The sequence below is a fragment of the Hyla sarda genome, chromosome 4, assembly GCF_029499605.1.
Source record: "Hyla sarda isolate aHylSar1 chromosome 4, aHylSar1.hap1, whole genome shotgun sequence".
Taxonomy (NCBI): Eukaryota; Metazoa; Chordata; class Amphibia; order Anura; family Hylidae; genus Hyla; species Hyla sarda.
Window position 1 is genome coordinate 10,363,051 of NC_079192.1, and position 24,793 is coordinate 10,387,843.

The 24,793-nt window shown below is 46.1% G+C and overlaps 1 protein-coding gene across 1 annotated transcript; it reads left to right on the forward strand.

The window, feature by feature from the left end:
- Positions 1–24,793, forward strand: LOC130367244 (olfactory receptor 1009-like). The gene is made up of 3 exons (XM_056569650.1): positions 1–24; positions 6,017–6,942; positions 24,649–24,793. The coding sequence occupies exons 1-3, from the start codon at positions 1–3 to the stop codon at positions 24,791–24,793; spliced, it is 1,095 nt and encodes a 364-aa protein (XP_056425625.1).

The following is a 24,793-nucleotide window of genomic DNA, read 5'->3' on the forward strand; positions in this document are numbered from 1 at the left end:
ATGGCCGAACCAGCACCAGTACAGGTAACAGCAGAAGCCAGGTGCCTGGTGGTAGTAGCAGCAGCCACATCAACAAGCAAACGTTCTTATTGTCTTCTCAGGAGTTGTGTGGTTTAAGAGGATAGTACAACCTTGTGGTCTGGTTGACTGGTTCAAGGTCTTCTCAGTAGGAGGAAGAAGAGCCAATGTCATCACCCCTAAATGAACAAGATTGTTTGCAAGAAACTTGGGAAAACTCTTGTTGTTAAAATGAATCAGTGAGGATTTTAAATTTCATGTGCCAGATGCCACAGATTAGACAGCACTGTATGCTGGCTACTAAAACTCCCACCAGTCCGTCATCTCCTGATGTAGGCTTGCTACTACACCTTCCACTTGTCTATCATCTCTGCTGGATACTATCAGATTTCCACCTCCTGCTGTACACTGGCTACTTCAGATTCCACCAGTACGCCCTTGCTGATGCTACTACCAATCAGGCTAACACATACACAACCCATGATCCCCCAAAAGAGGGATAACTTATTTGGCCTTTCATACAAAAGCTATTTCTTCTTCACTATTTTTGTATAGCAATCTTGTTGCAACTCCCCAAAAGGGATCATTTTTGGCAGGCTTGTAAAACGCCACTGCGGCTTCTGATATCTCTGTGTGCATTTTAACACCGGCATGAATCTGCCAACAACCAGGGATATTTAATGCCGCTTTTTTTTTGTGTGTGAATTGAATAAGCTAATATTTACCATGGGTTACCGCATGTTGCCATAACTGAGCCTACAGTGTTTTTACACTTTAAAACTACTTGAATACATTTCTAGCAGTGTTATACAGGGCTTTAGAGCTGTTAGGCAGTGTTATGCACATGTTTAAACCTCATTTCTTTGCTGGTTTGTGTCGAAGTGAGCCGAATCGAACCAATGTTGAACTTTGAACTTTAAAAAAAATTGAGTTGAACTTTTTAAAAATTTGCTTCAATCTACTCCTCAGTAATGCCGAAAAAAGAAACTTTTTCATTTCTATAAGAATCCATGTATATTGTAATATGTTGTATATTCTAATAAATGAATTAGCTGTATTCTCAGGGCCTGGTAGTGAATTACAGATTTATTTCTATATTCCTCTATGGACCAGAACCCTGTAGACTCATCAGACGATAGCAGAGATATCTCCAGGGTTTTTTTCTACCTGGTCCCTTGTCTTCATCTTGTAGATAAATATCGGCAGGTAATGCTTCACATTCAGGGGTCTGGGGGTCATAGAAGCTGATGCTGCTCCTGTGTAACATTGTCCTCCATCCCCCCAGAGACCTGAGAGAAGAGAGAAGAGATATTCATCTGAAAATGAAGAATAAGGAAATATCTGATGTAAGTGACATTTATATAACATTACATGAGAAAGATTCCTCATAGGTGACTGGAAATGTCTGAAATATTATAATCGATCTACAAGATCAGACATAACTATAAATCACTTTCCACACATTGTGTAGCCCCTCACACCACTGACACAGCTCTGACCCATTGAGGCCCGGACTCCACAAGACAACTGAAGGTGTCCTGTGGTCTCTGCACCAAGACATCAGCAGCGGTGAGGAACATCCCACAAGACCGGATGTTTTTGAGAAGCTGCATTTTGGTTCCTCCTCCTTCCCCCCACCACTGATGTAGTATGGGTTAGAAGCACCCGGGCAAGACAGAATATTTTGCATATTTCCCCTCCGGCCTGTGAATGTAAGAGAATAGAGGTGTATACAGTGAATGTATCATCGCTCACCAGGGGCACACGCAGAATTTTCTAACTGATTCCACACCAGGACGATATATTGTTACTGCAGTGACTAATACCATCATACTGTTATTACATAAAACCCACCATACTGAGACCAACGTCCCCTCTATACAGGGGATGAATAATGCCACCACTATACACAGACCAGTATCACCAATAACACCACTATACACAAGACCAGTATCACCAATAACACCACTATACACAGACCAGTATCACCAATAACACCAGTATACACAGACCAGTATCCCCAACAACATCACTATACACAGACCAGTATCACCAATAACACCACTATACACAGACCAGTATCCCCAATAACACCACTATACACAGACCAGTATCACCAATAACACCACTATACACAGACCAGTATCACCAATAACACCACTACACACAGACCAGTATCCCCAATAACACCAGTATACACAGGCCAGTATCACCAATAACACCACTATACACAGACCAGTATCACCAATAACACCACTATACACAGACCAGTATCACCAATAACACCACTATACATAGACCAGTATCACCAATAACACCACTATACACAGACCAGTATCCCCAATAACACCACTATACACAGACCAGTATCACCAATAACACCACTATACACAGACCAGTATCACCAATAACACCACTATAGACAGACCAGTATCACCAATAACACCACTATACACAGACCAGTATAACCAATAACACCACTATACACAGACCAGTATCACCAATAACACCACTATACACAGACCAGTATCACCAATAACACCACTATACACAGACCAGTATCACCAATAACACCACTATACACAGACTACTATCACCAATAACACGCCTATACACAGACCAGTATCCCCAATAACACCACTATACACTGACCAGTATCCCCAATAACAACACTATACACAGACCAGTATCACCAATAACACCACTATACACAGACCAGTATCCCCAATAACACCACTATACACAGACCAGTATCACACCAATAACACCACTATACACAGATCAGTATCACCAATAACACCACTATACACAGACCAGTATCACCAATAACACCACTATACACAGACCAGTATCACCAATAACACCACTATACACAAGACCAGTATCCCCAATAACAACACTATACACAGACCAGTATCCCCAATAACAACACTATACACAGACCAGTATCACCAATAACACAACTATACACAGACCAGTATCACCAATAACACCACTATACACAGACCAGTATCACCAATAACACCACTATATACAAGACCAGTATCACCAATAACACCACTATACACAGACCAGTATCCCCAATAACACCACTATACACAGACCAGTATCACCAATAACATCACTATACACAGACCAGTATCACCAATAACACCACTATACACAGACCAGTGTCACCAATAACACCACTATACACAGACCAGTATCCCCAATAACACCACTATACACAGACCAGTATCACCAATAACACCACTATACACAGACCAGTATCACCAATAACACCACTATACACAGAGCAGTATCCCCAATAACACCACTATACACAGACCAGTATCACCAATAACACAACTATACACAGACCAGTATCACCAATAACACCACTATACACAGACCAGTATCACCAATAACAACACTATACACAGACCAGTATCCCCAATAACACCACTATACACAGACCAGTATCACCAATAACACAACTGTACACAGACCAGTATCACCAATAACACCACTATACACAGACCAGTATCACCAATAACAACACTATACACAGACCAGTATCCCCAATAACACCACTATACACAGACCAGTATCACCAATAACACAACTGTACACAGACCAGTATCATCAATAACACCACTATACACAGACCAGTATCACCAATAACACCACTGTACACAGACCAGTATCACCAATAACACCACTATACACAGACCAGTATCCCCCAATAACACCACTATACACAGACCAGTATCACCAATAACACCACTGTACACAGACCAGTATCACCAATAACACCAGTATCACCAATAACATCACCATGAAGATTTCTTCCATCCATGACTCATCTCCATCAGAATCTGCCAGAAAAGCATGTAAGGGTCTGCACATTCAGAACATTTCCCAAGCTCAGCAAAATACGGCTTTATTCACATAAAACGAGGCAACAGGTAACAGGGAGGAAGTGACGCGTTTCAGCCAGGTGCTTGCCTTAGTCGTACTTTCTGTTTATTAACATGCATTATCCGAGAATGGTGGAAAAATTCTTTGTAGAACGTGCTCTGGCTTGATAAATGTGTGGGGCATCCACCATTCGGTGATCTGTCCCATCCTAACTGGGTTTTTATTTTTAGACTTTTTTTGTGTGTTTTGTATGATGCATAAAAACTGGAATCTCCTAGCCTAGTGTAGGTGTGTCTGGCCTAATTAGGCCCAGGATCAACCTGCCTCACTAAGTTTGGAGAAAGAAAGCAAGGCTTGTACTGCCCTTGGGGGCGGAGCAATCACCTTGCTCTCCATATAAAAGATTAATTTGTACATGTTTGTATGACTAAGGCCCGTTGGTGAGGGACGAAATGCGTCACCTGTGTCCATACTGACTGTGTACTGAAGTTTTAATTAATAAAGTGTAACGTTTGGCAAGGAGTTGACGCTGGACATTTTCCTTTGCTTACTTATACTACGTTGGTGGAGTCTGCACCAGTCCGTGCGCAACGGGACAAGGGGCTGAGCTGGAATTTTGTATATCTTTTAAAATCCCACTCATCCTATCCACGCTCCCTGGCTGACACCAGGGACCTCTTCTTCCAGCTCAGGTCTTCTCCTCCACTGGGTACAGTACAGCAACGGGGATTCATGTCATCCATTCTTGTACAGTACTGAGTGGCGATGTGTACATCATATGCATCGCCACTCATTTTATCTTCTTGGGGGGAGGGGGGCAGTAGGGCCGCCTGTGATCTAAATCCTATGCCAGGGGCTGGGGATTTGGATTTTTTTACGCCCCCACAAGGAGTGTCCTAAAGCAGCTGCCTTAGCTGCCTTAGGCTAGTGCCGGCCCTGTCCTTATATAATATATATATTATATATATATATATATATATATATATATATATATATATATATATATAATTATATATTATTATTAAAAATGTATAATACATTGTATGAATTCTGATGTATATGTAGATAGTAATAAGTATAATTTTTAAAACACTAGAGGGCTTAAAAGTTTAGTTGATAATTTTAGAATTTGCTAGAAAATTTCCAAAATCTATTTTTTATGGGATCAATTTATTTCTGTAGTTGATTTCCTGTATGCAAGAAACTCCTATCAATTTATGAATTGTGTTCACCCTTTTGGTTAAAGCAAATTAAAAGCAAAGTGGAAGAGAAAAGTAAACATTTTAACCATAACCCATTTTTTATAATCCAGCACAGCAGATATTAATAGAAAAAATGTACTAATCATTTATTACCCTGGATTTGCAGGTTTTAGAAATATCCCATTTGTTCTGTTATTGCATTGCTTATCTCGCACACAGGCCTCAGATATAAAGGAACACCTTACTGATTTAGTGGTCTTCTTTTTTATTAGGGTGTTTTTCGGCCACCATATTGGGTTTGAAAAGGAGTTGAGACACAAAAACATGTAGATAGTAGATAGTTGCAGTAACATATTCTTACTTTCACAAGGAACACAGAAGAATAAGCACCCCAATTGTTTTGGGCAATTTCTCCTGAACACAGCTGTGATCATAGGCAGCTGGACACACAGCAGGACACAGAAAGGTAGGAGTGCCATTTTGCTACTTTATCAGATTTTTAGCTATAAGCTTTTTGGGCACCATGTTGTGCACCCATAGTACCAAGACAGTGAAAAAACCCAAAGAGATCCCATTTTGCAAACTACACCACTGAAAGAGATTTGCCTCAGACTAAAAAGTGCTGTAAACCACAATTTTCACTCTGAGACAAAACTTCGATACACTCGGAAAATGACCCAAATGTAGTCACTCGTTGACTGTGCTCGGGCCATTGAAATAAATGGGACCAGTCCTGTCCTAGCAATTATATGGTGGCATGTCATTTTGACAGTTTCCTGACGCATCCATACCTCGGAGGCACACATTGGATGTGAATCTAGTCATATGTCTTAGGATAAGAGTTATATCTTCTGGATTTATAACACATTGTACCTACTGCCTCAATCTACATACAGGAGAACAACAGGACGGAGGTCACAGAGTTCCTTCTCTTAGGATTTCAGGTCAGTCGAGGTTTAAGACTTTTCCTGTTCTGTCTGTTCCTTTTGGTTTATTGTCTGACAATATGTGGGAATCTCCTGATCATCACCCTGGTGTCCACCAGCAAGAACCTCCACACCCCAATGTACTTCTTCATCTCACATCTGTCCATCAGTGACATCTTGTTATCCACAGATATTGTCCCCAACATGCTCCACATCCTACTGAATAATGGGGGGACCATGACTTTTATTGGTTGTATGACTCAATTTTATTTCTTCTGCACCTCAGAAGTATTTGAATGTCTTCTCCTCGCTGTGATGTCTTATGACAGATATGTGGCCATCTGTAATCCTCTCCGTTACTCCTCTATCATGACAAGTGGACATTGTGTTATACTGACCGTCATCTGTTGGGTGTTTGCATTTTCTGTTACTTCTGTTTACACCATAACAACAGGAAAGCTAATCTTCTGTGGACCAAATATCGTTGACCATGTATTCTGTGACCTTGTTCCCTTACTAGAACTTTCCTGTTCTGACCCCATCATCGTCCATTTGGAGGTTTCTTTCATAGGCAGTCAATTTTTAATAATTCCAGCCACCATCATTGTAATGTCTTATACTTATATTGTTTTAGCAATTCTAAGGATCCCATCCAAGACTGGTAGACAGAAAGCCTTCTCCACCTGTAGCTCCCACCTCATTGTGGTCTCCATATTCTATGGGACATTGTTCAGTGTATACATTGTCCCAACAGAAGATCAAACACTGACCATGAGTAAAATCCTCTCCCTGCTATATACAGTGTATACTCCTTTGTCTAATCCCATTATATACAGTCTGAGGAATGTGGACATGAAAAAAGCTGCACATGAAACACTTCGTAAGCGCAGGATCTGGTAAATCATCTACAATATAATGTGATGTCAGCGGGGTGCAATGCAGAGTAGCTGTTCTAACCCTAGGGGCAGATGTTATTAAACCCTTCTTGTCGTGATGCCAGGGCATGGTTTAGCCTTAAAGGGGTTCTCCGGTGCTTAGACATCTTATCCCCCATCCAAAGGATAGGGGATAAGATGCCTGATCGCGGGAGTCCCGCAGCTGGGGACGCCCGTGATCATGCACGCGGCACCCCATTTGTAATCAGTCCCCTGAGCGTGTTCGCTCCGGGTCTGATTACGGGCGACTACAGGGTCGGCGGCGTAGACTGATTATAAACGGGGTGCCGCATGCATGATCACAGGGGTCCCCAGCTGCGGGACTCCCGGGATCAGTCATCTTATCCCCTATGCTTTGGATAGGGGATAAGATGTTTAAGCACCGGAGAACCCCTTTAACCACCCAATGGTAATACTGCTGATCCTGGGCTAGGCATGGGGGCAATGAAGACACTGACGCCAAGTTATGGACAAACAGTAGCTTTGAAGCACAGTCTATGTAGTACAGCCAGAATCCCAAGGAGGTGACCAGTCAGCGGGTCTGACTGGGGCGCTGCAGAGAGGAGAACGCCCGGAGCGGGAGCACGCCCGGAGCGGGAGCAGGGACCCGGAGCGCCCAGCGTAACAGTATCCCCCCCCCCTTAGGTCTCCCCCTCTTTTTATCTGCTTGTCCCTTCATACAAGACGAGGCCATTGGGAGCGACTCTTGAGTCTCCTTCCAGATAACGGAGAAGTCCTGGGTTACTTCATCTAGGGCAGGAACTCCAGAAGAAGTGGGAATGGGAAGGGGGGGCAGAGGGTGAAGCTTGCCACGGGGCAGAGTGTTACCAGGAAGGGGGCTATGAGGAGGCAAGATCACTGCTTGCTTTTTGCCGAAAAAATCAGAAAAATCCTGGTAAGCCTTGGGAGGGACCGGTAAGGGTGGAACCTCAGGAGTTAGACAAATGGGAGCAGATGTGAGGCATCGTTTGTGACAAGAAGGACCCCAATTTTTGATCTCCCCGGTGGTCCAGTCAAGGGTGGGAGAATGACGTTGGAGCCATGGCAGACCGAGGAGGACTTCAGGGGTGCAGTACGGCAGAACGAAAAATTTTATTTTTTCGTGATGCATTCCAATGCTCATAAGCAGGGGTTCTGTGCGGTAACGCACAGTGCAGTCCAATTTTTCTCCGTTGACAGAAGAAATGTAGATTGGCTTGACGAGATGGGTTACTGGGATGCTGAACCTATTAACAAAAGAGGCCAAAATAAAATTTCCTGCAGAACCAGAGTCCAAGAAGGCCACAGCTGAGATGTAGGAGTTAGCAGAAGGAGAAATCCGCACAGGCACAGTGAGACGTGGAGAAGCAGAATTCACACCAAGGGACGCCACTCCCACGTGAACAGGGTGCGTGCGTGCGTTTCCCAGACGCGGGGGACGAATAGGGTAATCTACTAGGAAATGTTCGGTACTAGCGCAGTACAGGCATACATTTTTTATCTCTGCGACGAGACCTCTCTTCATGGGTCAGGCGAGACCGATCCACTTGCATAGCCTCCTCGGCGGGAGGCACAGGGGTAGATTGGATACTGGGAGAGAGGTGCCCAGAGATCAAGGTCCTTTTCCTGGCGGAGCTCCTGGTGTCTTTCAGAAAAACGCATGTCGATGCGGGTGGCCAAATGAATAAGTTCAGACAGGTTAGCTGGAATTTCTCGTGCGGCCAGTACATCTACGATGTTGCTGGATAAGCCTTTCTTGAAGCTCATTGTTCCAGGCTAGCTCTGAGGCGAGGGTACGAAACTGGATGGTGTATTCGCCTACGGAAGAACTTCCTTGGACTAGGTTCAGCAAAGCAGTCTCGGCAGAGGAGGCCTGGGCTGGCTCCTCGAAGACACTACGGACTTCAGTGAAGAACGCCTGGACAGTGGCTGTGGCAGGATCATTGCGGTCCAAGAGCGGTGTGGCCCATGACAAGGCATTTCCAGACAGAAGACTAACTACGAAAGCCACCTTAGACCGTTCTGTGGGAAATTGGTCCGACAACATCTCCAAGTGTAGGGAACATTGAGACAGGAAACCACGGCAGAGATTAGAGTCCCCATCAAATTTGTCCGGCAGGGACAAGCGGAGGCTAGGAGCGGCCACTCACTGCGGAGGAGGTGCAGGAGCTGGCGGAGGAGATGGTTGCTGTAGCTGTGGCAGAAGTTGCTGTAGCATGGCGGTCAACTGCGACAGCTGCTGTCCTTGTTGGGCGATCTTTTGGGATTGCTGGGCGACCACCGTGGATAGGTCAGCGAGACTTGGCAGCAGCACCTCAGCGGGATCCATGGCCGGATCTACTGTCAGGATTTGGCAGGCTGGTGGTGGATCCTCTGTGTCAGTGAGGGATTGGCGTGGACCGCACCGGTGGATCGGTTCTAAGTTGCTACTGGTATTCACCAGAGCCCGCCACAAAGCGGGATGGTCTTGCTGCGGCGGTGGCAACCAGGTCGTGTCCACCGGTAGCGGCTCAACCTCACTGACTGCTGAGACTGGCGTGGTACAGAAGGACAAGGCAAGAGCAAGGTCGGACGTAGCAGAAGGTCAGGGCAGGCAGCAAGGGTCGTAGTCAGGGGCAACAGCAGAAGGTCTGGAACACAGGCTAGGAACATACACAAAACGCTTTCACTGGCACAAGGCAACAAGATCCGGCCAGGACAGGAAGGGGAAGTGGGTTTTTATAGGCATAGAGCAGGGAAGCTAATTACACTGATTGGGCCAGGCACCAATTAGTGGTGCACTGGCCCTTTAAATCTTAGAGAGCTGGCGCGCGCGCCCTAGAGAGCGGAGCCGCGCGCGCCAGGACGTGACAGCCAGGAAACGGGACAGGTGAGTAGATTGGGACGCGACCCACGAGCGGGCGCGTCCCGCTATGCGGATCGCATCCCCGCCGGCAGTGTCAGTGCAGGGCTCCCGGTCAGAGGGTCTGACCGGGGCGCTGCAGAGAGGAGAACGCCTCGAGCGCTCCGGGGAGGAGCAGGGACCCGGAGCGCTCGGCGTAACATCGGGTCAACTAATGGTTAGACGGACACCTTACAGGAGACAGAATACAGTGTATTCTATCATTTGTAAGACCCAGGATGTTTTTTGTGGGGAGGACTTAGGCATTACAGGGAAACAATCAGCAAATTTTAACATATATTACGCTTGACCATGCATTATATATGCTAAAATCATTATCCGCACATCCCCAGAGGACGTTTTTTCCCCCCGATGGATGGTGAAGATATTAAGTTATGAAGTACCCCCTTGCCGCCCCACAAGTAGTCACCTGGGCGGAGACTTATGCTTACCAGCAAAACAGTATACTGGGAGGCACTCAGAGATAAAACAGCATAATTTATTCAGGTTCTGAGAGATCATGATTAAGCGCATGTGAGCGAGAAACGGCCCGTTGGCCTCCGTTGTATCCTGTGACCAAACCTGAATAAATTACGCTGTTGTATCTATGAGTGCCTCCCAGTATACTGTTTTTTTGGATTATCGGAAGCTTATTTCCTTTAGCACAGAGCACCTGGATAAGAACAGCATTGCCAAGTCTCCGGGCGTTGGATGCAGTTCACACTACCTGCGGTAATTAGTGTGTGGCAGTGCCGACACACTTTTTTCTTTTGTTTGCATTATGCTTACCAGCACCCGTTGCTCCACATTGCTCCAGCTGTGGCCCCTCCCTGTCGGCTTGATTGACGGCTTGCGCCATCGTTCTGCTCCCTAAAAAGACTGAGAAGAGAGGTGACACGAGCCATCAATCAAGATAAGGGGTCGGGACCACCATCGGAGCGACAGGTGTTGATAAGTAGAAGTCCCTGCCCAGAGGACTACTTGCGGGGCGGTCGGGGGGGGGGGGACTTTATAACTTAATATCTTCACCATCCCTGGGGGGGGGGGCAAAAACATCCCCTGGGGATGGTGAGGATAATGATTTTAGTATATGCAACGAGTTGTCAATCATTATATATGCTAAAATCTGCTGATTGGTTCCCTTTAAATCAGTAAGAAACTGTGGGAGCTGATCCGGTGTCACGCTTTCCAGGGTCCTCTGAACACGTACATTATTACACCTGGATCAGTCTTCCAGAATAGAGAGACTGTGGATAACCGTATGTGACTATGACAAACACAAATGGCCAAAGAACAATAAAATAAAAGTTTCCATGGGGAAATCAAATGTGCATGGGAGAACTTTAGGGTTGGCCCCAAGTCGCAGTAGAAAAGGGTCTATGTTCAAGTCACAAAATTCCAGAAGTATGAGAGTTATCAATACTAAGAAGAAGTGGAGGGCCCGAGAAGATGACTAGATGATGAGAGAATTTATACCTATTGTGACCTCATAAAGGGGGAGAAGACTAAAAATGAATCCTGAAGTAATGAAGATCTTAAAAGCCCAGAAGGAAAAATTATGTGACCGTAGAGGGGATCCATTGGAAACGTTTCATGTGAAGATTTGAGTCCCCTCACTTAAATATAACAAACTAAAAATGCTCCACTATTCTTACTCCTCATGGTAATATATTTCTAAAACTGCCTCTGAACTGCACATAATATGAACTGACCCTAAACCACTTATCAGTTTACCTTATCAGTTTACCTGGCTGAACTCCAGCAGCCAATGGCATATAGTTAGTATTAATGGGTTGGTAACAGTTCACAACACACAGTTTTGATATGTTTTCTTATTCAAAGTTCAGTTTTAGAAAAATATTTCCATGAGGATAAAGTTATTTGACCAATAATCACAAGTAATGTGTAGGTACCGAGAAAATAGAAAGCAGAGCACTCACCCGATACGTGTCCTCAAGGGGTGACTGGACACCAAACAGGGTCTTCAGCAGAGAGGATCCTAGGAGGTGCTTCACGGATATTCAAGATATGTAGGTACCAAGAAAATAGAAAGCGGAGCACTCACCCGATACGTGTCCTCAAGGGGTGGCTGGTCACCAAACAGGGTCTTCAGCAGAGAGGAGGTAGATGGAACAGAGGGAGCTCAGATGCCGGCCACGGTCCGTATCGCGCCAATGGCGCGATACGGACTGTGGCCGGCGTCTGAGCTCTCCCCGTTCCATCTATCGCCTCCCTGCTGAAGACCCTGTTCGGTGACCAGCCACCCCTTGAGGACACGTATCGGCTGAGTGCTCCGCTTTCTATTTTCTTGGTACCTACACATTTGGAATATCCTCTATTTTGGTATATCCTCTATTTGGAATATCCTCTATTTTGGTACCTACACATTTGGAATATCCTATTTTCTTGGTACCTACATATCTTGAATTTCCGTGAAGCACCTCCTAGGATCCTAATTGGGTTATACATGCTCCATCTCCATTCATTGTCCGCATACTAGTACTGTTGCATCTGCAGCAGTAGTACATTCAGTGCCAATTCACTTTTGCTCCTCTTTCTTTTTCTGGTTGTCACAATCATAATTAATGTATTTTATAAAGATCAAAAGAAGCCTTATGCATATGAAATTGCTAGCATAGCCAAAAAAGATGTTGGTGTATGGATACTTTGCAGATCTTCATAGATGTTGTTTGATCCTTTATTTCACTAAACAAAAATAACATTTTTTAGGGGTGCATTGAGTGTGAAAGAGGAGTGGCTACAGGTCTGCAACACTACTCCGCACCTTCTTTGACACATGCATCCCCTATGTGCTGTGATTGGGATTGTGATGGATGAACAGTCTGACAGGTTTGAACTCAGACCTACCACTTGTGAACCACAATCCCTATTCATGGCGCATGCACAGGATGTCAACACGTCGCTGGCAAACAAGCCCTGCGTGTTAACCAAAGAAGCAGCGGGTGTGACGTCACATCGGATAGGTGTTACAGTCTGGGGGGCATAGCGGACCCTCTACCACACCTCTTTGACACTCCGGACCCCCATAAAGGTGAGTTGTTTCTTTTTTTCTTTAGCTAAAGAACAGATTCTATAAGTATATGCAAAGTTTCCATACACTAACATATATTCAGCTATCCTGGTAATTTAATGTGCATAAAACGTGACAAAATTGCTTTGTGTTGCGTTTCCATTTTATATACTTCAATAAAAAGGCCCATCACAATCTTCAGCACCAGGCCCGTGATGCTCTTAATCCGGCCCTGTGTAGGCACCACGGAGGTCATTCACCATTGGCTATGAAACAGTTAAACAGGAAAGGCCAACTTCAAGATGTTATAGGAAATGTTTTAAGTTTGCATATTAAGGGGATGGGGTTTTAGACACAGGTAATGCCCTATGTATTGTGTGCAGCCGCCATTCCGGAGAGAGACAGTGAGAGAGAGAAAAAGCAGTGCAGAAGCCAGAAAAACTTCTCATATTCTAACCTATACAATTTCACAATTCCAAAACAAGCTGAGCGCAAACTCTTATATATACCATTCAAGAGCAAGCTGAGCACAGCATTAATCTGTGGGTCGATCTCAGGGACCTCCTGTCCTGTCTCTACCTGCAGAAGTCTGTTCGTTCACTACAAATCCCAGTCAGCAGTGTTCCAGCCCATAACACGTATCACATACAAATATTTTTAATACTGAGCAAAGCCGAGGACTGTCCTGTATTTTGGCACTACGTATTAAATGTGCCATGAACGCAGCATAGCCATCTAAAGCTGATGTACATGTATTTTCTGGGTTCAGTCGCACACACAGTATTCCTACCTGGGTGTAACATGACAATGCAATTTATAGGAAATCTGTGATCGGTGTCACCTACACTAACCTGTTTGAAAAGACAGGTAGTGCAGGTGACAATGATGGCAGCAAAATGTACCTGGTGCTGTTCCGTGCTCTGACGTTACTGCTGACGTTACTGCTGCTTATTGACGTTACTGCTGCTGTTTTCTAGCAGCGAGACCCAGCAGAGAAGCATCAACAGTTACATCACTAAGCTCTGCCCATGCTCCTAGTTGGCCCTATCATGGTAGACATGGCCGAACCAGCACCAGTACAGGTAACAGCAGAAGCCAGGTGCCTGGTGGTAGTAGCAGCAGCCACATCAACAAGCAAACATTCTTATTGTCTTCTCAGGAGTTGTGTGGTTTAAGAGGATAGTACAACCTTGTGGACTGGTTGACTGGTTCAAGGTCTTCTCAGTAGGAGGAAGAAGAGCCAATGTCATCACCCCTAAGCGAACAAGATTGTTTGCCAGAAACTTGGGAAAACTCTTGTTGTTAAAATGAATCAGTGAGGATTTTAAATTTCATGTGCCAGATGCCACAGATTAGACAGCACTGTATGCTGGCTACTAAAACTCCCACCAGTCAGTCATCTCCTGATGTAGGCTTGCTACTACACCTTCCACATGTCTATCATCTCTGCTGGATACTATCAGATTTCCACCTCCTGCTGTACACTGGCTACTTCAGATTCCACCAGTACGCCCTTGCTGATGCTACTACCAATCAGGCTAACACATACACAACCCATGATCCCCCAAAAGAGGGATAACTTATTTGGCCTTTCATACAAAAGCTATTTCTTCTTCACTATTTTTGTATAGCAATCCTGTTGCAACTCCCCAAAAGGGATCATTTTTGGCAGGCTTGTAAAACGCCACTGCGGCTTCTGATACCTCTGTGTGCATTTTAACACCGGCATGAAACTGCCAACAACCAGGGTTATTTAATGCCGCTTTTTTTGTGTGTGTGAATTGAATAAGCTACTATTTACCATGGGTTACCGCATGTTGCCATAACTGAGCCTACAGTGTTTTTACACTTTAAAACTACTTGAATACATTTCTAGCAGTGTTATACAGGGCTTTAGAGCTGTTAGGCAGTGTTATGCACATGTTTAAACCTTATTTCTTTGCTGGTTTGTGTCGAAGTGAGCCGAATCGAACCAAAGTTGAACTTTGAACTTCAAAAAAAATTGAGTTGAACTTTTTAAAAATTTGCTTCAATCTACTCCTCAGTAATGCCGAAAAAAGAAACTTTTTCATTTCTATAAGAATCCATGTATATAGTAATATGTTGTATATTCTTGTCACGATGCCGGCTGGCAGGAGGTGGATCCTCTGTGCCAGAGAGGGATTGGCGTGGACCGTGCTAGTGGACCGGTTCTAAGTTACTACTGGTGTTCACCAGAGCCCGCCGCAAAGCGGGATGGTCTTGCTGCGGCGGTAGTAACCAGGTCGTATCCACTAGCAACGGCTCAACCTCTCTGACTGCTGAAGATAGGCGCGGTACAAGGGAGTAGACAAGAGCAAGGTCGGACGTAGCAGAAGGTCGGGGCAGGCAGCAAGGATCGTAGTCAGGGGCAACGGCAGGAGGTCTGGAACACAGGCTAGGAACACACTGGGAAACGCTTTCACTGGCACGATGGCAACAAGATCCGGCAAGGAAGGGAAGGGGAAGTGAGGTTAAATAGGGAAGTGCACAGGTGAATGAACTAATTAAGCCAACTGCGCCAATCAGCGGCGCAGTGGCCCTTTAAATCGTAGAGACCCGGCGCGCGCGCGCCCTAAGGAGCGGGGCCGCGCGCGCCGGGACAGGACCGAGGGAGAGCGAATCAGGTACGGGAGCCGGGGTGCGCATCGCGAGCGGGCGCCACCCGCATCGCGAATCGCATCCCGGCTGGGAGAGGTATCGCAGCGCACCCGGTCAGCAGGTCTGACCGGGGCGCTGCGATTGCGAGGATGTTGCGAGCGCTCCGGGGAGGAGCGGGGACCCGGAGCGCTCGGCGTAACAGTACCCCCCCCCTTGGGTCTCCCCCTGCTCTTGGAGCCTGAGAACCTGAGGACCAGACTTTTGTCTAGGATGTTGTCCTCAGGTTCCCAGGATCTCTCTTCAGGACCACAGCCCTCCCAATCTACCAAAAAAATTTTTTTCCCTCTGACCGTCTTGGAGGCCAGTATCTCCTTAACGGAGAAGATGTCAGAGGAATCGGAAACAGGAGTGGGAGAAACAAGTTTGGGAGAGAAACGGTTGATGATGAGTGGTTTAAGGAGAGAGACATGGAAGGCATTGGGAATACGAAGAGAAGGAGGAAGAAGGAGTTTGTAAGAGACAGGATTAATCTGGCACAAGACTTTGAAAGGACCAAGATAGCGTAGTCCCAGTTTGTAACTGGGGACACGAAAGCGGACATATTTAGCGGAGAGCCATACCTTGTCTCCGGGAGCAAAGATGGGGGGAGCTCTTCTTTTCTTATCGGCAAACTTTTTCATGCGAGATGAAGCCTGTAAAAGAGAATTTTGGGTCTCTTTCCATATGGTGGAAAGATCACGAGTCACTTCATCTACAGCGGGCAAACCAGAGGACAAGGGAATAGGGAGGGGGGGAAGAGGGTGACGGCCGTACACCACGAAAAATGGGGATTTAGCAGAAGATTCAGAGACTCTAAAGTTGTACGAGAATTCGGCCCACGGTAGAAGATCTGCCCAGTCATCCTGGCGGGAGGAAACAAAATGCCGTAAATAGTCACCCAGGACCTGGTTAATTCTTTCTACTTGCCCATTGGATTGAGGATGATAAGCAGAAGAGAAGTTTAATTTAATCTTGAGTTGTTTACAGAGGGCCCTCCAGAATTTTGACACGAATTGGACACCTCTATCCGAGACAATCTGCGTGGGCAAACCGTGAAGACGAAAAATGTGTACAAAAAATTGTTTTGCCAACTGAGGCGCTGAAGGAAGACCAGGAAGAGGAATAAAATGTGCCATCTTGGAAAATCGATCAACGACCACCCAAACAACAGTGTTGCCACGGGATGGGGGTAAGTCTGTAATAAAGTCCATACCAATCAGAGAACAAGGCTGTTCGGGGACAGGCAGAGGATAAAGGAGACCAGCAGGCTTCTGGCGAGGAGTCTTATCCCGGGCACAGACAGTGCAGGCCCGCACAAAATCAACAACATCCGTCTCCAGAGTCGGCCACCAATAGAAACGAGAGATGAGTTGCAAGGATTTTTTGATGCCAGCATGGCCTGCGAGGTGGGAGGAGTGACCCCATTTGAGGATTCCGAGGCGTTGGCGTGGAGAGACGAAGGTCTTTCCTGGAGGAGTTTGCCTGATGGAGGCTGGAGAAGTGGAGATCAGGCAGTCAGGAGGAATGATGTGTTGCGGAGAGAGCTCTACTTCCGAGGCATCCGAGGAACGAGAGAGAGCATCGGCCCTAATGTTCTTGTCGGCAGGGCGAAAGTGAATTTCAAAATTAAAACGGGCAAAGAACAGAGACCACCTGGCCTGGCGAGGATTCAGCCGTTGGGCAGACTGGAGATAGGAGAGATTCTTGTGATCGGTGTAAATGATAACTGGAAATTTTGATCCCTCCAGCAGATGCCTCCATTCCTCAAGTGCTAATTTAATGGCCAGTAGCTCTCGATCCCCGATGAAGTAGTTCCTCTCCGCCGGAGAGAAGGTCCTAGAAAAAAACCCACAAGTAACAGCATGCCCGGAAGAGTTTTTTTTGTAGAAGGACCGCTCCAGCTCCCACTGAGGAGGCATCAACCTCCAATAGGAAGGGTTTAGATGGGTCAGGTCTGGAGAGCACGGGAGCAGAAGAAAAGGCAGACTTGAGCCGTTTAAAAGTGTCTTCCGCTTGAGGAGACCAGGACTTAGGATTGGCATTCTTCTTGGTTAAAGCCACGATAGGAGCCACAATGGTGGAAAAATGTGGAATAAATTGTCTGTAATAATTGGCGAACCCCAAAAAACGTTGGATAGCACGGAGTCCGGAGGGGCGTGGCCAATCTAAGACGGCAGAGAGTTTATCTGGATCCATTTGTAGTCCCTGGCCAGAGACCAAGTATCCTAGGAAAGGAAGAGATTGACATTCAAACTGACATTTCTCCATTTTGGCATAAAGTTGATTGTCTCAAAGTCTCTGAAGAACCATGCGGACATGCTGGCGGTGTTCTTCTAAGTTGGCAGAAAAAATCAGAATATCGTCCAGATACACAACAACACAGGAATATAAGAGATCACGAAAAATTTCATTAACAAAGTCTTGGAAGACGGCAGGGGCGTTGCACAGGCCAAAGGGCATGACCAGATACTCAAAGTGTCCATCTCTAGTGTTAAATGCAGTTTTCCATTCGTCCCCCTCCCTGATGCGGATGAGATTATAAGCACCTCTTAAGTCCAGTTTGGTAAAGATGTGGGCACCTTGGAGGCGATCAAAGAGTTCAGAGATAAGAGGTAGGGGGTAGCGGTTCTTTACCGTGATTTTATTAAGTCCGCGGTAGTCAATGCAAGGACGTAGGGAGCCATCTTTCTTGGACACAAAGAAAAATCCAGCTCCGGCAGGAGAGGAGGATTTGCGGATAAACCCCTTTTTTAAATTTTCCTGGATATATTCAGACATAGCAAGAGTCTCTGGAGCGGACAGAGGATAAATTCTGCCCCGGGGTGGAGTAGTGCCCGGGAGGAGGTCAATAGGACAGTCATAAGGCCTGTGAGGAGGTAAAGTCTCAGCTTGTTTTTTGCAAAATACGTCAGCATAGTCCATATAGGCCTTAGGGAGACCGGTTACAGGGGGAACCACAGGGTCACGGCAGGGAGTGCTGGGAACCGGTTTAAGGCAGTCTTTGAAACAAGAGGTACCCCAGCTCTTGATCTCTCCTGTGGACCAATCAAGGGTTGGGGAATGGCGTTGAAGCCATGGTAGTCCAAGGAGAATTTCGGAAGTGCAATTGGAGGGGACCAAAAACTCAATTTTTTCGTGATGAGGTCCGATGCACATTAGGAGGGGTTCCGTGCGGTAACGCACGGCACAGTCCAATCTTCCATTGTTAACGCAATTGATGTAGAGGGGTCTGGCAAGACTGGTCACAGGGATGTTGAACCTGTTGATGAGAGAGGCCAAAATAAAGTTTCCTGCAGATCCGGAATCCAAGAAGGCCATAGTAGAGAAGGAGAAGGTAGAGGCAGATATCCGCACAGGCACAGTAAGGCGTGGAGAAGCAGAGTTGACATCAAGAACTGTCTCACCTTCGTGCGGAGTCAGCGTACGTCTTTCCAGGCGGGGAGGACGGATAGGACAATCCTTCAGGAAGTGTTCGGTACCGGCACAGTACAGGCAAAGATTCTCCATGCGGCGTCGTGTCCTCTCTTGTGGTGTCAAGCGAGACCGGTCAACTTGCATAGCCTCCACGGCGGGAGGCACAGGAACGGATTGCAGAGGACCAGAGGAGAGAGGAGCCGGGGAGAAAAAACGCCTCGTGCGAACAAAGTCCATATCCTGGCGGAGCTCCTGACGCCTTTCGGAAAAACGCATGTCAATGCGAGTGGCTAGATGAATGAGTTCATGCAGGTTAGCAGGAACTTCTCGTGCGGCCAGAACATCTTTAATGTTGCTGGATAGGCCTTTTTTAAAGGTCGCGCAGAGGGCCTCATTATTCCAGGATAGTTCAGAAGCAAGAGTACGGAATTGTATGGCGTACTTGCCAACGGAAGAATTACCCTGGACCAGGTTCAGCAGGGCAGTCTCAGCAGAAGAGGCTCGGGCAGGTTCCTCAAAGACACTTCGAATTTCCGAGAAGAAGGAGTGTACAGAGGCAGTGACGGGGTCATTGCGGTCCCAGAGCGGTGTGGCCCATGACAGAGCTTTTCCAGACAGAAGGCTGACTACGAAAGCCACCTTAGACCTTTCAGTAGGAAACTGGTCCGACATCATCTCCAAGTGCAGGGAACATTGTGAAAGAAAGCCGCGGCAAAACTTAGAGTCCCCATCAAATTTATCCGGCAAGGATAGTCGTAGGCTGGAAGCGGCCACTCGCTGCGGAGGAGGTGCAGGAGCTGGCGGAGGAGATGATTGCTGAAGCTGTGGTAGTAGCTGCTGTAGCATCACGGTCAGTTGAGACAGCTGATGGCCTTGTTGCGCTATCTGTTGTGACTGCTGGGCGACCACCGTGGTGAGGTCGGCGACAACTGGCAGAGTAACTTCAGCGGGATCCATGGCCGGATCTACTGTCACGATGCCGGCTGGCAGGAGGTGGATCCTCTGTGCCAGAGAGGGATTGGCGTGGACCGTGCTAGTGGACCGGTTCTAAGTTACTACTGGTGTTCACCAGAGCCCGCCGCAAAGCGGGATGGTCTTGCTGCGGCGGTAGTAACCAGGTCGTATCCACTAGCAACGGCTCAACCTCTCTGACTGCTGAAGATAGGCGCGGTACAAGGGAGTAGACAAGAGCAAGGTCGGACGTAGCAGAAGGTCGGGGCAGGCAGCAAGGATCGTAGTCAGGGGCAACGGCAGGAGGTCTGGAACACAGGCTAGGAACACACTGGGAAACGCTTTCACTGGCACGATGGCAACAAGATCCGGCAAGGAAGGGAAGGGGAAGTGAGGTTAAATAGGGAAGTGCACAGGTGAATGAACTAATTAAGCCAAATGCGCCAATCAGCGGCGCAGTGGCCCTTTAAATCGTAGAGACCCGGCGCGCGCGCGCCCTAAGGAGCGGGGCCGCGCGCGCCGGGACAGGACCGAGGGAGAGCGAGTCAGGTACGGGAGCCGGGGTGCGCATCGCGAGCGGGCGCCACCCGCATCGCGAATCGCATCCCGGCTGGGAGAGGTATCGCAGCGCACCCGGTCAGCAGGTCTGACCGGGGCGCTGCGATTGCAAGGATGTTGCGAGCGCTCCGGGGAGGAGCGGGGACCCGGAGCGCTCGGCGTAACAATTCTAATAAATGAATTAGCTGTATTCTCAGGGCCTGGTAATGAATTACAGATGTATTTCTATATTCCTCTATGGACCAGAACCCTGTAGACTCATCAGACGATAGCAGAGATATCTCTAGGTTTTTTTTCTACCTGGTCCCTTGTCTTCATCTTGTAGATAAATATCGGCAGGTAATGCTTCACATTCAGGGGTCTGGTGGTCATAGAAGCTGATGCTGCTCCTGTGTAACATTGTCCTCCATCCCCCCAGAGACCTGAGAGAAGAGAGAAGAGATATTCATCTGAAAATGAAGAATAAGGAAATATCTGATGTAAGTGACATTTATATAACATTACATGAGAAAGACTTCTGATAGGTGACTAGAAATGTCTGAAATATCATATTCCATCTACATGATCAGACATAACTATAAATCACTTTCCACACATTGTGTAGCCCCTCACACCACTGACACAGCTCTGACCCATTGAGGCCCGGACTCCACAAGACAACTGAAGGAGTCCTGTGGTCTCTGCACCAAGACATCAGCAGCGGTGAGGAACATCCCACAAGACCGGATGTTTTTGAGAAGCTGCATTTTGGTTCCTCCTCCTTCCCCCCACCACTGATGTAGTATGGGTTAGAAGCACCCGGGCAAGACAGAATATTTAGCATATTTCCCCTCCGGCCTGTGAATGTAAGAGAATAGAGGTGTATACAGTGAATGTATCATCGCTCACCAGGGGCACACGCAGGATTTTCTAACTGATTCCACACCAGGACGATATATTGTTACTTCAGTGACTAATACCATCATATTGTTATTACATAAAACCCACCATACTGAGACCAACGTCCCCTCTATACAGGGGATGAATAATGCCACCACTATACACAGACCAGTATCACCAATAACACCACTAGACACAGACCAGTATCACCAATAACACCACTATACACAGACCAGTATCCCCAATAACACCACTATACACAGACCAGTATCCCCAATAACACCACTATACACAGACCAGTATCACCAATAACACCACTATACACAGACCAGTATGACCAATAACACCACTATACACAGACCAGTATCACCAATAACACCACTATGCACAGACCAGTATCAACAATAACACCACTATACACAGACCAGTATAACCAATAACACCACTATACACAGACCAGTATCACCAATAACACCACTATACACAGACCAGTATCAACAATAACACCACTATACACAGACCAGTATAACCAATAACACCACTATACACAGACCAGTATCAACAATAACACCACTATACACAGACCAGTATAACCAATAACACCACTATACACAGACCACTATCACCAATAACACCACTATACACAGACCAGTATCCCCAATAACACCACTATACACAGACCACTATCAACAATAACACCACTATACACAGACCAGTATCACCAATAACACCACTATACACAGACCACTATCAACAATAACACCACTATACACAGACCAGTATCACCAATAACACCACTATACACAGACCAGTATCACCAATAACACCACTATACACAAGACCAGTATCACCAATAACACCACTATACACAGACCAGTATCACCAATAACACAACTATACACAGACCACTATTACCAATAACACCACTATACACAGACCAGTATCACCAATAACACCACTATACACAGACCAGTATCACCAATAACACCACTATACACAGACCAGTATCACCAATAACACCACTATACACAGACCAGTATCCCCAATAACACCACTATACACAGACCAGTATCACCAATAACACCACTATACACAGACCAGTATGATCAATAACACCACTATACACAGACCAGCATAACCAATAACACCACTATACGTAGACCAGTATCACCAACAACAACACTATACACAGACCAGTATCACCAATGACACCACTATACACAGACCAGTATCACCAATAACACCACTATACACAGACCAGTATCACCAATAACACCACTATACACAGACCAGTATCACCAATAACACCACTATACACAGACCAGTATCACCAATAACACCAGTATCACCAATAACACCACTATACACAGACCAGTATCCCCAATAACAACACTATACACAGACCAGTATCCCCAATACCACCACTATACACAGACCAGTATCACCAATAACACCACTATACACAGACCAGTATCACCAATAACACCACTATACACAGACCAGTATCACCAATAACACCACTATATACAAGACCAATATCACCAATAACACCACTATACACAGACCAGTATCACCAATAACACCACTATACACAGACCAGTATCACCAATAACACCACTATACACAGACCAGTATCACCAATAACACCACTATACACAGACCAGTATCCCCAATAACACCACTATACACAGACCAGTATCCCCAATAACACCACTATACACAGACCAGTATCCCCAATAACACCACTGTACACAGACCAGTATCACCAATAACACAACTGTACACAGACCAGTATCACCAATAACACCACTGTACACAGACCAGTATCACCAATAACACCAGTATCACCAATAACATCACCATGAAGACTTCTTCCATCCATGACTCATCTCCATCAGAATCTGCCAGAAAAGCATGTTAGGGTCTGCACATTCAGAACATTTCCCAAGTTTTTTCTGCCCCCGGTAGATAGGTAACGGCCCCTGGTAGATACATAGGTAGGGGCCCCCAGTAGATAGGTAGATATTGCAAACTGGTAGGTACATAGTGTAGGTACTTACATAAACCCATAAGGTGGGTGGGTAGATAGTGTAGCCATGTAGGTAGGTACATAGTGCTGGTAGATAATGCCAGTAGGTAAATAGATAGTGCAGGTACATAGTGCATGCAGGTAGGTAGGTAGATAATACCGTAGGTATTAAATGATAGTAAGTAAATAGTAAAATTATTTAGTTGTGCAGGCAGGTAGATAACGCCACTATACACAGACCAGTATCACCAATAACACCACTATACACAGACCAGTATCACCAATAACACCGCTATACACATACCAGTATCACCAATAACACCACTATACACAGACCAGTATCACCAATAACACCACTATACACAGACCAGTATCACCAATAACACCACTATACACAGACCAGTATCACCAATAACACCACTATACACAGACCAGTATCACCAATAACACCACTATACACAGACCAGTATCACCAATAACACCACTGTACACAGACCAGTATCACCAATAACACCAGTATCACCAATAACATCACCATGAAGACTTCTTCCATCCATGACTCATCTCCATCAGAATCTGCCAGAAAAGCATGTTAGGGTCTGCACATTCAGAACATTTCCCAAGTTTTTTCTGCCCCCGGTAGATAGGTAACGGCCCCTGGTAGATACATAGGTAGGGGCCCCCAGTAGATAGGTAGATATTGCAAACTGGTAGGTACATAGTGTAGGTATTTACATAAACCCATTAGGTTGGTGGGTAGATAGTGTAGCCATGTAGGTAGGTACATAGTGCTGGTAGATAATGCCAGTAGGTAAATAGATAGTGCAGGTACATAGTGCATGCAGGTAGGTAGGTAGATAATACCGTAGGTATTAAATGATAGTAAGTAAATAGTAAAATTATTTAGTTGTGCAGGCAGGTAGATAGACAGTTTAGGCAGGTAGTTTTTCAGACAGGTAGTGCAGGCATGTAGGTAGACACTGTAGACAGGTAGATTGTCAAGGCAGGTAGGTAGGTATACAGAAAGGTAGGCAGGTTTGCAGGTAGGTGTGCAGGCAGGTAGGTAGGTAGATAGGCTGGTAGATGTAGAGGCAGGCAGAAAGTGTAGGCATGTAGGTAGACAGTGTAGGCAGGAAGACATTTTAGGCAAGTAGGTAGGTGGTATAGGAAGGTTTGTAGATAGACCATGTAGGCAGGCAGATAGGTAGGTGAAAAGCATTGCAGTTCATTCTATCCTGCATGAACCCTTGTGTCACCCTGCATACTTCACCAGGAATCTTCCTACAGGAATTGTTCTGCGGACTCTGACTTTGAAAAAGAAGCTGCACAAATAAACCGATGGCTACAAGCCCGTGGATATCGACAGAGGCAAAAGAATAGCGTCCCAAAAGGAACGCCATGCGCTGATAGCTACAAAGGCAAAATCATCTGA

Excerpts from the sequence above, each read along its gene's own strand:
- LOC130367244 (XM_056569650.1), top strand. The coding sequence starts at position 1 with ATGGCCGAACCAGCACCAGTACAG. Across the intron at positions 25-6,016 it reads CCGAACCAGCACCAGTACAG|GAGAACAACAGGACGGAGGT; the intron begins GTAACAGCAGAA and ends ATCTACATACAG. Across the intron at positions 6,943-24,648 it reads CTTCGTAAGCGCAGGATCTG|GAATTGTTCTGCGGACTCTG; the intron begins GTAAATCATCTA and ends ATCTTCCTACAG.